The sequence below is a fragment of the Astyanax mexicanus genome, chromosome 21 (assembly GCF_023375975.1).
Source record: "Astyanax mexicanus isolate ESR-SI-001 chromosome 21, AstMex3_surface, whole genome shotgun sequence".
Classification (NCBI taxonomy): domain Eukaryota; kingdom Metazoa; phylum Chordata; class Actinopteri; order Characiformes; family Acestrorhamphidae; genus Astyanax; species Astyanax mexicanus.
Window position 1 is genome coordinate 41,701,534 of NC_064428.1, and position 18,566 is coordinate 41,720,099.

The following is an 18,566-nucleotide window of genomic DNA, read 5'->3' on the forward strand; positions in this document are numbered from 1 at the left end:
AAATAAATGCTCTAAATGAGAATATATTTATTTGTAATTTGGGAGAAATGTTGTCTGTAGTTTATAGAATAAAACAACAATGTTCATTTTACTCAAACATAAACCTATAAATAGTGAATGTTAGAGATCTATCTAATAACTGTAATAATTGTTCGATAATTATTTGGAACTTTGGACTTTTTGTGTTGATTCACAACAGCAGTAAAAAACAGCAGTGATTTTATAATTGTAGGTTATCCAACATCTGCCCCCTGAACTCTTACTTAATTACAGACAACCGAGGGCAAAGTTCACCCCGGCACTCCTGCCTTACATAACCCCAGCCCAACACACTCTATACACACACTACAGTGACTTGCAAAAGTATTCGTACCCCTTGAAAATTTCCACATTTTCCACAAACTTAAATGTATTTTATTGAGATTTTAAGTAACAGACAAACACAAAGTATTGCAAAATTGTGAAGTGGAACAAAAATGATACATCAAATAAAAATCTGAAGAGTGTGACGTGCAAAAGTATTCCTCCCCCTATATCAATAGTAAGTAGAACCACATTTTGCAGCAATTATAACTGTAAGTGCTTTGGGGTTTATCTCTATCAGCGTTTGATCATCTAGAGACTGTAGAGATTTTTCCTCCGTTCTTCTTTATAAATCAGCTGAAGATCAGTCAGGTTGGATGGAGAGCGTTGGTCTGTGAACAGCAGTTTTCATGTCTCTCCACAGAAGATCAATGAGATTTAGGTCTTTAGGACTTTAACTGGATCATTCTAACACATGAATATTCTCTGATCTAAATCATTATAGCTCCACTGTAGCTCTGGCTGTATGTTTAGGGTCATCGTCTTGCTGGAAGATCTCAAGTCTTTTACAGCCTCCAACAGCTTTTCTTCTTCCAGGATTGTTCTGTATTTATTTATCTCCATCCATCTTCCCTCCATCAACTCTGACCAGCTTCCTAAATCTGTCCCTGCTGAAGAAAAGCTTATCCCCACAGCATGATGCTGCCACCACCATGTTTCACAGTGGGGATGGATGGTGTTACTTTTCCTCCACACATAGAGCTTTTTTACATTTAGGCCAAAATGTTCAACTTTGATCTGATCTGAACACAGAATCTTCTTCCACATGTTTCCTGTACAAACAGCACTTCTTACGTCTTTCTTTCAACAATGTTTTTCTTCTTCCACTCTTCCATAAAGATCAGATTTGTGGAGAGCAGGACTTATGATAGTTGTCCTGTGAACAGATTCTCCTGATCCACCTGATCTGTGGATCTCTGCAGCTCCTCCAGAGTGATCATGGATCTCTCGGCTGATTCACTGACTTGATCTCTCCTCATTGATCTTATTCAGTAACTTCTCAAGGCAGTTGACTGCACTGGATTTTATTTAGGGGGTTCAGAGTAAAGGGGGCTGAGTACTTTTGCACATCCCATTTTTCAGATTTTTATTTTATACTTTTAAAACAATGTATCATTTTTGTTCCATTTCACAAATATGTGCTATGTTTGTGGTTGAACGTACACTGTATACACTCTCTATATACTCTACAAACACTCTACACAAACTCTACACACTGTATACTATACACACTATATACTCTACAAACACTCTACACAAACTCTACACACTGTATACTATACACACTATATACTCTACAAACACTCTACACAAACTCTACACACTGTATACTATACACACTATATACTCTACAAACACTCTACACAAACTCTACACACTGTATACTATACACACTATATACTCTACAAACACTCTACACAAACTCTACACACTGTATACTATACACACTATATACTCTACAAACACTCTACACAAACTCTACACACTGTATACTATACACACTATATACTCTACAAACACTCTATATACACTGTATACTATACGCACTATATACACTCTATATACTCTACAACACAATCTACACAAACTCTATACACACTTTATATACACTGTTTACTGTACACACTATATACACACTATGTACACTCTATATAGTCTACACACACTCTATACACATTCTATATTCACTTTTTATACACTCTATATACGCTTCACACACTCTATACTCAATCTACTCACTGTATACTGAACACACTATACACACACTATATATACACTCTATACACACACTCTATATACACTCTATACCATAAACACCAGGTTTTTATAAAAGCGCTGTTGTGATGTGTACTTACAAACATGAATGAAATTAATTTACCAGTAACACCGAAATTAATTATATGGGCATGTATTCTCTTATATGTAAAATTTCTGCATTAAATTAGAGAAAAATACATTTTATGCAATATATATTTTTATATATTTTAAGTCAGTTTTATAGTAGTATTAAGTCAAATCATTAATATGATAGAAAGGTAAACAGAATATGATATGAATTGTCTTGTGTGGAGGTTTGGATTGATACTCAGGTGAACAGATGTTTTAGTTTATATATATTTTAGAGCAGAGTAACAGTAAATGTTATACAGGAGTTTATATTGAGGTCAGTGTTGCGTGAGTAAGAAAGATTGAGTGTTGTGTGTATGGTGTGTGTGTGTGTGTTTGTTGGTAATCATTAACCTGCAGGTTGGGGATTTAAAGGTTGCTGTACTGCAGGACGTCCTGGTTATTACTGTCCCGTCTGGAGGTTCTGCAGGACCGAGTTCAGTCAGATCTGATGGATTATTTCTGGATTTTCTCGGCGGAGACCTGGACTCTGCTGCTGCTGTTCACCAGCCTCCTGCTGCTGTAAGATTATTCACTATTACTGTAATACACTAGTGAATCCACTTCACTACACACTTCACACAACATACACTTAAAAAAAAATGGATTAAATTTTTTGAAATTGTTGATTTTTTTGAAATTTTAGAAATTTTACATTTACAGAATGAAAATAGAAAATTTTTAGCAAAAATAAATGACTTGTAATGCTAATTTCAGGCTTTTGTCTATAGTTGTAGTTTTTAAAAATAATTTTATGTTCATTAAAAATGTTTTTTTTTTTCATAAATTTAAAAAAAAATGTATTTTAAGTTTAATTCGATTTTTTTTTTTTTTTTACAAATTTTACAATGTTATAAAACTGCTTCCCTCAGCATCATAAACTAGTCAATAAACACCTGTTTCATCATCTTATAATACTGATAATACTGCGCAGTCTGTCCTTATTAAATAAACACTCAAAGGGCAACTCCGACAATTTTTGTTAATTCTATTTTTAATTCAATTTGTTGGATGATTTTTTTTATATTTGTTCATTATTGTGTTGGTAATTTACAGGTATGGATACTGGCCCTATAAATACTTCGTAAAGTTGGGGATTCCAGGACCTAAACCTCTTCCACTTTTCGGAACTATGTTGGAATATCGAAAAGTAAGTTTGATTATGATTTAGATTTTGTTGTCATAATTTAATAAAATGTTTATTGTTTATTCACAGATCTGGAAAAAGTTCATTGTTCCACTTTTAAACAAATATCATTAATAAGAAACTACACAGGAGAAATATGACATTTTTTATTATTATTATTTTAGACAAAGTTAAAATTAATTTACTAATTGAAGCATTTTACATTAACTGTTACGTTTAAACACAGTATATATTAACGATTACTTTTGAGTTATTGATTTATTTATTGATATATTGTAGATATATACGTACTAACAGTATAATGATTCACAGTTATTCACAGACTGTTAGTTTTATATTATTGGTGATTTATTCATTAGGATATGTTATTAACACATGAATTTGCTAATATTTTTGTAGTTAAAGTCAGTAAATAAGCAATAAATGTGTTTTATAATGTACAGAATTCTGTCTTATCAATTTATATTAATATAATTTTGCATTTTTCAGGGTTTTCACGCATTTGATATGGAATGCTACAGGAAGTATGGGAAGATATGGGGGTGAGTATATATTTGTCTATCACGTTTCATTAAAAATGTACAGAAATTTCTCAAATTTCTAGAATTCTTTCAAATTTAAAACTGAAAAATCCAATATAAATAAATAAATAAAGCTAAAAAATGTAATTAAATGTGTACTTACTAAAGGTAAATATGATATGAAACTTGTGAAATAATCTTAATGATGTCAATTTTTAAAGATAAATTATGGGAAAATTCTAAACAAATTTACATTGTTCTGTAGGATATTTGACGGGAGGGAGCCGGTGCTCTCTATTGCTGATCAAACCATCGTTAAATCAATCCTGGTTAAAGAATGCTACACTTACTTCACCAACAGGAGGGTAAGAATGAGACGACTGGCCAGTTTATAGATAAAACATTAAGGCACTTTAGATGCTAAGTTTTGTGTTGACCTTCATGAACATTGTGTTTGTGGAAGCAGCGCTGCACAGTAGAACAGTGTCCCACCCAAGGTTATTATCGTTAACGAAAACGTTAACTGAAACTAATATAAACAGTCATTTAAAAAAAGAACGGAAACTAACTGGAACTGAATTGATAGTTTATATACTATATAAACTATTTATAAACAAACTGAAATTACTGATAGAATACATTTCATTTTGTGTTTGTTAATTTATTTATTTTTACAGTTGGTGGCGTTGTGCTGAAATACGATTTTTTTGTGGACAGTTAAATGGTTTATTATCACCTTTTTAAATCCTGCACCTTACAAATAACCCAAAATATGAAAAAATAAACACTAAAACTAATACTAGAATGAATAAAAACTATCCAAAACTAAGCACTAATAAAAAAAAGTAACTAATAAAAACTAGCAGACCCACTCTAAAAACTCTAGACTCAGCTGAGGGGTTGAATTTGCCTTTCTTAGCAGCAGACAAGCATGATCCTCATACTGCATCTCCTCCTGACTTCCACACTTTCCCTAAATATATATATATATATAAATTCAGGGGAACTGTGGAAGTCAGTGGAAGTCAAATTTAACTATTATTACTAGTGTTAATTGAAACCCATTCCAAAAATAAATACTGCATATTTATTAAATATATTTATGAACATATTAAAAATGTGTAAAGAAAAAGTACATTCAAAGTTGTTTTTCAAGTTTAAAATATATTAAAATATATATTTTAAATATATTTGATTTTTTCAGGATGTCGGTCTGAACGGAGAGCTGTACGACGCTCTGTTCGTCACTAAAGACGAGGACTGGAAGAGAATCCGGAACCATCTCTCACCATCGTTCACCAGCGGCAGACTGAAGGAGGTGTGATTAATACCAATTAACCAATTAACACTAACCAATTAACATTAACCAATTAACATTAACCAATTTACTTGGACTTAAAACTGATTAACTCGGACTACAATACTGAGAATACTCATCACTGAATAACCTTAAATTAACCCATAATTAACACTAATTAACATATGTGAATATAACTTAGCTTCTCTTTTCTTATGTTTTATTGGGTTTATACACTATCTGTGTTTTAACCTCGCCTGATTTTACAGAAAAAAGAAAAGTGACTAAATGTATTATTTTTTTAATATAACTATATATTATATAATTATTATTATAAATAACTGTAACCAGAATGCTTTATCAGATCAATTACATACATCTAGTTTTTGTTAACGTGAGAAATGATATAAATTTGTAAAATGTTTTTTTGTAGATGTTCGGGATCATGAAGACACACACCAACACTTTAGTTAAAAACCTGGAGAAAAGCAGGAAGAACGAAGGAATCGCAGTTAAAGAGTAAGTTTTATTGTTATTATTGCCATTTGATTTTATCATACTGCAAATATATATGCAGATATATTATCTGGTGAAATCATTAATCATCATTGTAGATTTATTTAAAAAGGTTGTAATGCCTTAATGCATATCGGAATCTACAGGCTCCTCCAAGAACTGAAACATTCCTAAAATCTATTAGAGACGTGTGTATAAACTGTTGGGTTTCTTCAGTCTAAATTACGGTTTCTTAAGGAACTCATTTGAATTAAGTATCTAAAAAGTTCCTGAAGGCTTGATTATATACTTAACACAATAAAACAAGACACCCCCACCCCCATGCTTCACAGTTGGATTTGCCTGTCTTACCAGCATATGGTTCTGCTCTGTAAAAAAATAAGAGAGCACTTAAAAATTAAAATTAAAATTAAAATGATGAGTTTCTTTGATTTTATCAAATTGAAAACCTCTGGAATATAATCAAGAGGAAGATGGATGATCACAAACCATCAAACCACCAAACTGAACTGCTTGAATTTTTACACCAGGAGTAAAGCAGCATAAAGTTATCCAAAAGCAGTGTGTAAGACTGGTGGAGGAGAACATGATGCCAAGATGCATGAAAAAAACTGTGATTAAAAACCACCAGGATTATTCCACCAAATATTGATTATTTCTGAACTCTTAAAACTTTATGAATATGAACTTGTTTTCTTTGCATTATTTGAGGTCTGAAAGCTCTGCATCTTTTTTGTTATTTCAGCCATTTCTCATTTTCTGTAAATAAATGCTCTAAATGAGAATATTTTTATTTGTAATTTGGGAGAAATGTTGTCTGTAGTTTATAGAATAAAACAACAATGTTCATTTTACTCAAACATAAACCTATAAATAGCAAAATCAGAGAAACTGATGCAGAAACTGAAGAGCGACCTTCATTTTTTCCAGAGCTGTAGCATAGTAAGAATATTTTCCAGACGTATGCACAGAGCATTCAAGCATTCAATTTTAGCCCGGTTTTCAGGTATAAAACTATATTTGGATCCATTCTTGAGTTTATCACATTAAAACAAACTTCTTTTTTATTTTAAACAATTCCAAATTCCTTAACACACCTTAAGAGGTTCCTCAACAGTTTAAAATGAAAGAAGTTCCAAAAGTGTCCTATCCTGTAAATTACTGTCCAAATACAGTAATCATAATTGTATTAACTAAAGTGTAGTTATGTTCTGAATATCGGATGCTCTCTTCATGGTTGTAAGCAGTGTTTTATATATATGTATATGTTCAGTGTGTTTGGAGCGTACAGTATGGACGTGATAACGAGTACAGCGTTCAGCGTCGACATCGATTCCATGAACAACCCTAAAGACCCGTTCGTCACCAACATCAAGAAGATGCTGGACATTGATTTCTTAAGCCCTATTTTCATCGTCGCAAGTATGCATCTAAATTAATATTTATAATATGAACTGTATTTAAAAAATGTATTACTGAAATTCTAATCAAATACTAAAAACACAACATAAGCATGTTTAAAATAGGAATAATAAAAATAAACATTTTTTTCTCCATTCTGTTTTAGTGGTCTTTCCATTCGCACTGCCCCTGCTGGAGAAAATGAAAATCTCATTTTTCTCCCAATCGGTGTCGGACTTCTTTCTTGGCTCACTGAAGAAGATAAAAACTGAGCGAGAGGCCAAAAATCACAAGGTACAATTACAGTAACATGCAAAAGTTTGGGTAACACCTAGAACCTGATGATTAAAGAAAGTGTTACCCAGTAACACACACTGACAGATCATTATGTAAAGGAAAACCACTGCACTGTAATCTGATTTATTTTTCTTCCTAGTATTAGTATAATTTTTATCATTTTTCGTACAGATTTTTGCTGCATTTCTTTGCTCGAAATGTATAAGTTAGTCTTTAAAATAGGTGAAGCCATCACAGACTGTGATTAGAAGTCATCAACCCATGATTATTCACTCATGGAACCAAATCGAGTCAAACCCTCTACAATTCTGATTTTGAGTCCGAGTCCTTAAGCCTGGCTCCATTTACCGTGGGAACTGTATGTTAAATCTTGCTGTTCAACTGCATCTGTTGCTTCCCAGCCCAAATCGAAGTTGAACTTAGCAGCTCCATCTTCCTGCTGCAACATCACCCATCCTACGATTACAGCCACCCAGGTTTAACATCAGGAACAACCTGGTGGTGGGTTGAGGAAGGTGGTGGGTGATACTCAGCCCACCGGGACATATAGTGATGATGACACTCCCAGTCTGGCCATTAGAAGGTCTCAGATTCCACCATGACCACCCGCGAATTCGATGCATTCAGCCTCAGTCGCACCCGCATTCTCCACCAACTAACCAATTTGTGACTTTCAGAAACTGCTGATCTACTGGGATTTTCATGTTTTTTACACAACCATCTCTACACTGTAAACCCTAACATTGTATGTATTTAAAAATTTAAGCTGAAATTACTTAATTTCTTACATTTAGTTGACATCACTTAATCTTAATAAGTATCTTGTACTATGTCTTTAAATGAGTATGTGTACTTAATGTTTTTAGTGACAATAACTTAATAGTCCAAGTATTCTCCATCCTATGTGTCACGTGGACACAGGTCTAGAACATTTCCAAATTGCGGGACTGTTTCCTGCAAACCGCTTCTGTTGGAGCTGTGAAGACATGTCGGCTGATGGAGATGTGAATTTCCCCCACTCCCTTTCATATTCTCAGTAAGTATTCCCATTTACAGTTGTATTTCAGTTCATTTTCTGATATTATATTTAAAAACGGACCAGTTAAATGTTAACATACAGTTTAAACAGTTAGCTCGCTAGTTAGCGCTAGCCAGTTGGAGCTCGGAACATTAACCCTAGCTTTAGGAGCTGAATTACAGTATTAACATACAATTTAAACAGATAGCTAGCTAGCGCTAGCGGACCAGAGCTCGGCACGTTAGATGTGGGAGCTGAATTAAGTTACAGCATTAACATACAGTTTAAAAAGCTAGCGCTAGCCAACCGGAGCTCAAAACGTTAGCTGTGGGGCTGAATTACAACATTAACATACAGTTTAAACAGATAGCTAGCGCTAGCGAACCGGAGCTCGGAAAGTTAACCATATGAGCTGAATTATAGTGTTAACATAACCTAGGTTGCAGCTTAAACAGATAGCTAGTTAGCTAGCTAGTTAGCGCTAGCTAGCCGGAGCTCGGGATGTTAGATGTAAGAGCTGAATTACAGTATTAACATACAGTTTAAACAGATGGCTAGCTAGCTAGTTAGCGCTAGCCATCTGTTTAAACTGTATGTTAATGTTGTAATTCAGTCCCACAGCTAATGTTTTGAGCTCCGGTTGGCTAACCCTAGCTAGCTTGGAACGCTAGCTAGCTAGCTAGTTAGCGTTAGCTAGCCAGTTAGCGCTAGCTATCCAGAGCTCGGTATGTTAGCTGTAAGAGCTGAATTACAGTATTAACATACAGTTTAAACAGATGGCTAGCTAGCTAGTTAGCGCTAGCTAGCTGGAGCTGGGAATGTTAGCTGTAGGAGCAAAATTAACTAACTAGAGTACAAAAATATTGTCTGTCTTGTTCTGAGGTTTAACTGAAACAGTTACGGTTTCTTAACCAGATATCTTTTATTTCTGTTAAATGTATAGTTTGTTTAGCTTTTAATTGTTTTGACCTGCTGATTTTGGTTATAATATGGAATAGCAAAAAAATGTGAGATAAACTTTCTGCTGACTTTTCATTTCGGTTGAAGAATTGCAGAAAAAAACTCCAAGTGTGATGACTGTAAAGCAACCATGGATCACCCTTCGACGAAAAGAAGTGGTGGAGGAAAAACCTGCTATTTGCCAACTAGTGGAACGATGGCCTGCTCTTTTCCTAGAAAATCAGGTATGCTTTTATGTGTTATCTGAAGAAGAATAATGTTTTTGCACAGATTTCTTATTTTTTTTTCTTTTCTCTTAAATGTTTACATGGAATTCACTAGAATTGTTGGGATTGATTTGCAGCAGTGCTTTTATGGAGGCCTTGATCAACACAACTCGCGACTCATTGAAGTTTTCAGAATCAAGAGGGCACTTACTGGACAAATTTTGTCAAGATGTTTACAGCAAGCCAAGGTTTGTGTATATTTTTTGCCCTTAGATCATTTTTCCCTGTTCTATAGTTTTTATGTACATTTCATCTGAGCACATAGCTTACAGTTACTGTACCGTTATTAGGTTTTCTCAGTACCTAAGAAATGCATTTAATAAGTGTATAATTAAAGACTAATCAGTTGGCTGCCATGTACAATTTGTCAACCATCATTCTCACTGTTGACCTGTGGTGAAGTCTTTTACCACACCATGGATAACACTGATGTCCAGAAAAACATCCACAGAAGAAAGCAAAATTAATTAAAGTAAATTTTAATGAAAAATCAATCCAGTTACTTTTGGAGCATTTCTACTAGTTAATTTATTTTGAACTATTTAAACAGTGAAATTACCATGTGCTTTGGAGTAAAAAAACAGTAAGTGAAGAGACATGATTTTCTTTCGTGGATATGCTCTGTTCAAAAATAGCAAACCTATAATAGTCCTGCAGTCAGAAACTGATCATTGATGAGCTGCAGTATGTGTACCAAAACTAATTCCATTGTTTATTTTTCCTCAAGGCCTCAGAGCCAACTGTCCAATGAACCCTAGCATTAAGAGGACAGAAGATTTCTTCAAGACATGCATTGTAAGTTAAGCTTTATATATATTTTGTCACTGAAAAAATAATCTGTGAATGTTCAAGCAATAATGAATGAAATGAAGTGCTACAAGGTTGTTTGTTAATATATAAAATATATCTAGCCCATTCTATCAGGCATCCTGCTTCTAATCTGCATTAAATAATATTCCTATGCTAATAACAATCAAAGGTTCATGTGTAATTTCACAGTTAATAGAGTTTTGAGCAAAGGGCAGAACATTTGTGTATGCATCTGTCCTGTGGATAAGTGTTTCCCTAGAGATGCAGATTAAGCTTCATATCAGCTTCATAACTTTTGTGCAGGTGTGTATAGTTTTGGCTTTCATGTGTCATTGTGATTTGACAGCTTTTTATTGTAAAATTATTTAAACTTAAATAGATAGTCAAGCTCAACTTTTTCACATAATTGATGCTATTTTTTATCATTTTAATTGCAGATTGTATGAGATGAATAACATTGTAAAATAACCACAAATCAAAAAACATTTTTTTTTATTTCAAATCACCTCACTATTACATTTTTTACTTCTTACTAGCCCTAAATTGTCCTGTGTCAACAGTTTTTTTTGGAATATGCTGCAAGCATTTGCTGCATGGAATGTACTTCATGAATTAAATAATGTTGGACTGAGAAAACATAAAATTAAATTCTGTTTAAATAATAGATGTCAATATTATATAATAAATATTAGGATTTCTTAATTTCCCTTTTTAGGTAATGTCGCAGCCTTTTCAGATTTGTTGGAACTGTGAGGATTGTAACTTAAAGCACTGTGTAATGTTATGAATTTTTTAGGATGCGGATGAAGAGGAGACTATTAGCAGTAGTGCTACTGGGATCCTCATTGTGGAGCGTGATGAAGGAGGACACAATCCCAACTCCCTTTGCTTGAATCCATTGTCAGTGGGGATCATTCTTGTTTTCTTTCATTTACATTCTTAAATGTAAGATCTTGAGTACAGGTAGGAATAAATGTGGCTCTGTATCAACACTTTTTTTTTCTTATTGTATACACAGTTGCTGTGATGATGTTTAATAGCTCAGTGTATGTGTCTGTACCAAGTACACAGCACTACTTATCCTGTGGGTTTGCAACATAATTTATTCGTTTTTATGTTTCTTGCTTAGACGTTTGAATTAAAGTGAAGTGTGCAATCAACCAAATGTTTAAGGTTAATTTGCACAACCTTGACCTTGGAAATTGATATTTGTTGTCATGTTTTCTCCCAGTTGTGTGAAACTGCTGCTTTTTTCCAATAAATATTTGATAGATTGAATTTGTTGTCATTGTTTATTTAGATTTTTTGAGTGGTGCCCCTTTTAATTTGGATGTTTTGTCTATAAAAACAACTACAATAAGCATATGTTGAGTAAAAACAACTCTAGGTAATCATTGCAATAAACTTAAACAAATAAGTGTGCAAAAGTTACATTAACTTACAATGTTGAGTTTCAGCTACACCACATTTTGAGTGTCAAGTACTTTTGGTTTGTCTGTTGAACTTAAAAATTAAAGTTTGTTTAACTCCATACAGTAATTACAAATTACTAAAAAAAATGAGTTTTCAAAACTTAATTCATTTGAGGCAACGAATTACCTCAAATGATTTGAGTAGACTTAACTTATTAGGGTTTACAGTGTAGGGTTTACAGAGAACTCCACTTAATTTAAAGGATAAGCAACTCTACTGAAAGCCTCCCCTGGAAAATGCCTTACTCTATCATGAAAAATCCAGGTACCAGCACTCTTCATGTAGTGGTCAGTGGTACTCTTCTATTGCTTTTTCACCGACTTTTCCACCGACGTGGAACCATCACTGTTCTGGTTCAGAAACATTGAACCGGTTCCCCACGCTTCCACCAACAAAAGTAGATTTCAGAACCAGGAACGTTTGTTTGCAGCGGAAAGCGAAGAATACTAATTAGCGCAAACCGTGACCACTTCTGTTCACCTCCGCTGTGCAAGGTTAGCAACTGCCAAGCAACACCACAGATATGATAGCAACACCTTAACAAGACATTAGCAAACACTTTAGATATGATGGCAACTGCCAAGCAACCACTCAACAACATCTTAGCAACAACCTGGAATACCTAAGCAACTGCATAGCAATACATTATCAATTACCTCAGATATTGTAGGAACTGCCTAGCATGCAATCAGCAACACCTTAGCAACCGCCACATATATGACAACAACCACTTAGCAACTTAACACATTAGAAACAACTGCTTAGCAACGCCTTAGTAATAACCACAGAAATGACAGCAACTGCTTAGCAGCCAATTAGCAACAACTTAGCAACCACTTGGAATACCTTTGAAACTGCCTATTTTCTCTCTTTCCTGTAGAGCAGAGTGGACATCCTGCAGCTCATGGTGGATTCTCAGACAGAAGATGACCAGCAAGGCGAGGAGATGAAGAAAGGTGATGCTTTAAAATTTACAGAATCTCTTCAAATGTGAACGTTCAAATCAAATCAAATCAAATTTATTTGTATAGCGCTTTTTACAACAGGTGTTGGCACAAAGCAGCTTTACAGAAACATGATTACAGGACAAAGAATCAGGCAAAAGATTAAACATAGAAAATACAGAATACAGAACCCCCAGTGAAAAACTCCCTCAGAGCTGCAGCAGGAGGAAGAAACCTTGGGAGGACCAAGACTCACATTAAAGGGGGGACCATCCTACCACTGGTCAAACGGCTTTTAAATTAAAATTTAAAAAGTCTTTTATACATCCATATAGGTTTTATATATTGAGGAGTATAACAGTGCCACTAATGGCTTGGATGTAATCTGTAGTGGAGAGTAAGATGGTCGATGAGCAGCTGATCTGTGGTGGTGGTGGAGAAGAGCTGACTTCAGAAACTTCCATCAGTCTGGCTGGACAGGAGACGCGAGAGCCTGAGGGTCCAACATCGGTATCGGGTCAGACAGGTGGGCAGTCAGTAACTCAGAGGAAGGCAGAGAGATGGAATTAGTTTTGACTGGATTTATGCAAAACTGAGAATATTAAAACATTATCAGAGTGTGGCAAATGACTCCGGCAGAACTGAATAAAACAGCCTAACTAAAGGCAGAGAGCCAGAAGGTAACATAGACATGGAGGCACCCTGAAACACCAGCATCCACCCACTCCACCGTCCACAAACCTGAGTGACCGTGTGCAGTGGGAGAACAACAGCACCAGCATCTCAGTTTACCACAATTTCCTCTGTCCATGAACCCCTGAATCTGCAGCCTTATCTAAAGGGAAAAACATTAATTACCAAAAGCTAAACTAAACAAGTAAGTTTTCAGTCTAGACTTAAAGATTGAGACTGTGTCTGAGTCCCGAACATATTCGGGGAGATTATTCCAGAGTTGAGGCGCTTTATAAGAGAAAGCTCTTCCTCCTGCAGAGCTCCTCTGAATTTTAGGCACTACTAATAAACCAGCACCCTGAGATCTGAGTAATCGCGGTGGTTCATAACAGGAGATGAGGTCTTGTAAATACTCAGGAGCGAGTCCGTGTAGGGCTTTATACGTTAACAGGAGAATTTTAAAGTCTATGTGGAATTTGACTGGAAGCCAGTGCTGTGCTGATAGTACTGGACTAATATGGTCAAATGTTCTAGTTTTAGTAAGGACCCTGGCTGCAGCATTTTGAACTAGCTGAAGTTTATTTAAGTTACTGCCGGAACATCCAGACAGTAGCGCATTACAATAATCTAGCCTTGAGGTAATAAAGGCATGTACTAATTTTTCTGCGTCATGCAGTGATAGGGCATTTCTTAGCTTGGCGATGTTACGGAGGTGTAGAAAAGCTGTTCTAGTAACATTAGATATGTGTTTATCGAATGCTAGATCTGAATCTATGATAACTCCAAGGTTTTTAGCTGCTGAACCAGGGGTGGCTGAGAAGTCAGCCAGATTTAGCATTAAGTCTGATAATTTATTTCTAGCAGCTTTGGGGCCTAATAGGAGAACTTCTGTTTTATCACTATTTAATAGGAGGAAGTTGTGCGACATCCATGATTTTACATCTTCTACACAATCCTCGATTTTCTTTAATCTCACTCTGTCATCAGGTTTGGCTGATATGAAGAGCTGCGTGTCATCCGCATAACAATGAAAATTCACATTGTGTTTTCTAATAACTTTGCCCAGTGGGAGCATATATAATGTAAATAATAACGGTCCTAATATAGAGCCTTGTGGAATTTCATATCTTACCTTGGTATAACTGGAAGACATATCATTTATCCTCACAAACTGATAGCGATCGGTTAAGTACGATTTAAACCATGCTAAGGCAGTTCCGGTTACACCGACCATGTTCTCTAGTCTTTCTAAAAGGAGAGTATGATCTATTGTATCAAAGGCTGCGCTCAGATCGAGAAGTACGAGTAAGGAAACACAGCCTTGGTCGGCGGCTATAAGTAGATCGTTTGTTATTCTAACTAAAGCTGTCTCAGTGCTATGATAAGGCCTAAATCCAGATTGAAATTTTTCATAGATCTGGTTTCTTTGCAGGTAAGAGCAAAGTTGTTGGGCTACAGCTTTTTCTAAAATCTTAGAAATAAAGGGTAAGTTTGAAATAGGTCTATAGTTAGACAGTACACTAGGATCAAGATTTGGTTTCTTGATCAGAGGTTTAATTACAGCTGTTTTAAAGGCTTTGGGTACATGGCCCAGGGTGAGCGATGAGTTTACTATCATTAACAGTGGTTTAATTATATCTGGCAGTACCTGTTTTAATAATTTTGTGGGAACAGCATCAAGTGTGCAGGTTGTGCTGTTTGAAGAGGAGATAATTTTCTCTAGTTCTAGCTGTGGAAGTGGGTTAAAGACTTCCAACCTAACTTCAGTAACAGAGTTTTGTTCTAGATCAGCCAGACCAGATGACAGAGAGGATGTAATATTTATCTGTTTAATTTTATCCCGAATGTTTTCAATTTTACTATTGAAGAAGTCCATAAAATCGTTGCTGGTGTGAATGGCTGGAATCTGAGGTTCAGTACCTGCCTGGTTTTTAGTTAATTTGGAAATAACACTAAAGAGAACTCTAGGATTATTTTTATTTATCTCGATCTGTGAGGCCAGATATGCTGAGCGGGCTTTATTAAGTTCTTTTCTATATTTAACGTTCTGCAGAGGAAATTGATTTACAAAGAAAATTTTACAATATGATGCTAATGTTTAAACCAAATCTGTGTGATGCATAATATAGTTTCAAAATTGCAGCTCAGGGGATCTGTGGAAGTCAGGGAAAGATTTGAAAGAACGAATTGAAACAGAAAACGAACTAAAATATACTAATATGCTGGCAAGACAGGCAAATCCAAACTAATCTGAATTAAGAGGGTGGTGCAATATTCCACTTTCAACTCTGCACAGAAGAGCCAAATCTACAGTAAGAGGGAAACTGAAGAATGCTACAGAACATCTAGAGAAGCAATGCCAACTGTCACTATGCCAACTGTGAAGCATGGTGGTGGGTGTATCATGTATTGGGGTGTATTGTTGCCAGTTGCCATAAAATGCAATTTTTCTAAACTACGTAAGAGTTACGCACATTTGATCGCCAGTACTGCCTTATACGTATGATTATCTCTTTATTTAGGTCTGAGTGATCATGAGATCCTGTCCCAGTCCATGTCCTTCATCTTTGCCGGTTACGAGACGAGCAGCAGCACTCTGTCCTTCTTCTTCTACAACATCGCCACCAACCCTGAGACCATGAAGAAGCTTCAGCGGGAGATCGACCAGACCTTCCCCAACAAGGTACACTAGTTAGTGTTGCTGTACGGTCTTATTCCCACCCAGATTAGTATGCTAAGTGTGTTGTCTTGCATTGCTACCAACCCTTATCCACCCTCGGTGCTGTGTTGTTATAGTATGCTACAACTTGCATCGCTACTACAGTGTTAGCGCAGCGGCTATGGCACTCATTTGGAAAATGGAAATAGCCAATGGAATGGTTACCCTCCGTGATGCCACTAATAATGGAAGGTTTTTCTACCGTATCGTTCACATGATAATGATCAGTTCTGCTAGAACCAACGTTGTCCTGTTTTCTGACCTGTAGACTCCAGTTAACTATGACGCAGTGATGAACATGGAATATCTTGAAGCTGCTCTGAATGAATCCATGAGGTTGTTTCCTGTGGTGGCCCGGCTGGAAAGAGTCTGCAAGGAGACCATCGAGATTAATGGCCTCACCATTCCGCAAGGAACCTCCATCATGATACCGGTGTTTCCCCTCCACAGAGACCCAGAGTACTGGTCCGACCCGTCAACCTTCAATCCAGAAAGGTACAAATCCTGTAGACGATTGGGAGATGAGGAGAACTTGCATGAACCAGGCTTATCCTGGTAGTGTCCTGTTTGAAAAGGGTAAAGGGGCGGGACTAAACTCTGCTTCAGGCTGAATGTTCTGTTCTGGTTCTGATCCGCAGGTTCACTAAGGGGAATAAGGAGAATGTGGACCCCTACGTCTACATGCCTTTCGGTTCTGGACCCAGAAACTGTATCGGGATGAGGTTCGCCCTGTTGGCCATGAAGCTTGCCATCGTCGAGATCCTGCAGAGATTCGACGTCATCAATCCTGATCCAAACCAGGTGAAATTATTATACATACACAATATTCTATGTACAGTTCGTGAAAATTTACTGTAATTAATGAAGAATCTTGTTTACTCCATTGTAGGTTCCGCTGAAGTTGGGAATCCATCCTTTCCTGTCCCCAAAATACCCAATCAAGCTGAAATTCATCCCTCGAGCTAACTCTAGCTCAGGAGAACCCAACAACAATCAGGTTAAATCGTAAAGTGAGGTGTGAGGTGACAGAGTTCTGTGTTTATCAGCTCTACGCTAAACACCAGGACTGCCTAAATGGAATACAAAAATGTGAAAAGGAAAAAGATGCTTTACAGCACCCTAGAAACCACTAAATACACCAGATCATTTACCTAGCTAACTGTCTAACAACTGCGTAGGAATTCAATGGTAACTTCAGCACCTCAGAAACCCCCAAATACACCAGAGGAACCACCTAACTAACTATGGATAACAACACCCTAGAAACTACTGAATACACCACATCAACTACCTAGCTAATTATGCAACCACTGTACAGCAATGCCTTAATAACTGCTCTACAGCAAAACTAATGTAACATCTGAATAACGATGCCTTAGCAACCAACTGGAATACCACAGCAACTGCAAACGGTTTCGTTTTCACGCCCATAGCTCTGGGTCTCAGGGCACTGTCTATTTAGTGAATGAACGAACTGCGCCCCCTAGAGCAGAGGGCTGGTAATGTAAGTGTTCTGTACACAGTTGGGACAGTCTTTTAACTTTGAACAGCTATCCTTTCCTTGACTTTTGGGTGTGTGCGCTTATATTTTTGTATTAATTACATATTTATCAATTTATACAATAAACGTAATATATAAAATGTATGTATTAATAATGCATAAAAATAATAATATAATGCAGAACGTGCTAAGAGTGTGCTGTGTTGTTTTGTTCTTTGTGTTTTTGTTTTATTACAATGAATATAAATAAACATATTGATAATCAACTCATTCAGCTGATCAGTTGCATTATTATTGTTGTTGTTAATATTATTATATATTATTATAGAATCAGAGATGCTCTATAGTTGACGTACCGCTCCAACCTCCCATCCCAACGCCCATCCCTCACAATCAGTCAATCAATTTTTTAATCAATCAATCAATCAATCAATAGGCTTAATGCATTAAAGGAAAACTCAGTTGTGAAATGCTCTTGGGTTGTAGTGAAACATAATAATGAGTACAAACTTTTGATGAATAATTTATATTTGTCCTCACCCACAGTATTTCCAAATACAGCGCTTTTATCCAATGTTCCCAACAAGCTTACAATACTAGAGAAGGGGGCATAAAGTTACCAATGCAAACAAATCACTATTTTTACACCATTAACATTAACAGATTCCCCTTTAATGCTTAATATAAACAGTGAGTGTAATTCCTACCTTAAATCTGTAGGGGGCAGCCTGAATCCGTCTTTCAAACACACACACACACACACACACACACACA

At 35.9% G+C, this 18,566-nt stretch overlaps 1 protein-coding gene and 1 long non-coding RNA gene across 3 annotated transcripts in view; both read left to right on the forward strand.

The window, feature by feature from the left end:
* Positions 1-18,062, forward strand: part of LOC107197102 (cytochrome P450 3A56) — a 29,532-nt gene extending 11,470 nt beyond the window's left edge. Inside the window, exons 1-13 of one of the 2 annotated variants that reach the window (XM_022674417.2) lie at positions 2,626-2,772; positions 3,307-3,400; positions 3,887-3,939; positions 4,184-4,283; positions 5,123-5,236; positions 5,649-5,734; positions 7,005-7,153; positions 7,299-7,426; positions 12,837-12,912; positions 16,095-16,255; positions 16,560-16,786; positions 16,930-17,092; positions 17,181-18,062. In XM_022674417.2, coding sequence (XP_022530138.1) covers positions 2,702-2,772; positions 3,307-3,400; positions 3,887-3,939; positions 4,184-4,283; positions 5,123-5,236; positions 5,649-5,734; positions 7,005-7,153; positions 7,299-7,426; positions 12,837-12,912; positions 16,095-16,255; positions 16,560-16,786; positions 16,930-17,092; positions 17,181-17,300 — 1,542 coding nt within the window. In that variant the 5' untranslated portion in view covers positions 2,626-2,701 and the 3' untranslated portion in view covers positions 17,301-18,062. Of the gene's footprint in view, positions 1-2,625; positions 2,773-3,306; positions 3,401-3,886; positions 3,940-4,183; positions 4,284-5,122; positions 5,237-5,648; positions 5,735-7,004; positions 7,154-7,298; positions 7,427-12,836; positions 12,913-16,094; positions 16,256-16,559; positions 16,787-16,929; positions 17,093-17,180 lie in introns of those variants that run through there. The other variant, XM_049469352.1, reaches the window with a different exon arrangement.
* On the forward strand, positions 8,324-11,761 carry LOC111193732 (uncharacterized). Its single transcript, XR_007427923.1, has 5 exons — positions 8,324-8,465; positions 9,495-9,631; positions 9,751-9,861; positions 10,401-10,468; positions 11,280-11,761. It is a non-coding gene; the product is annotated as an uncharacterized LOC111193732 (long non-coding RNA).
* Positions 18,063-18,566: the final 504 nt, after the last annotated feature.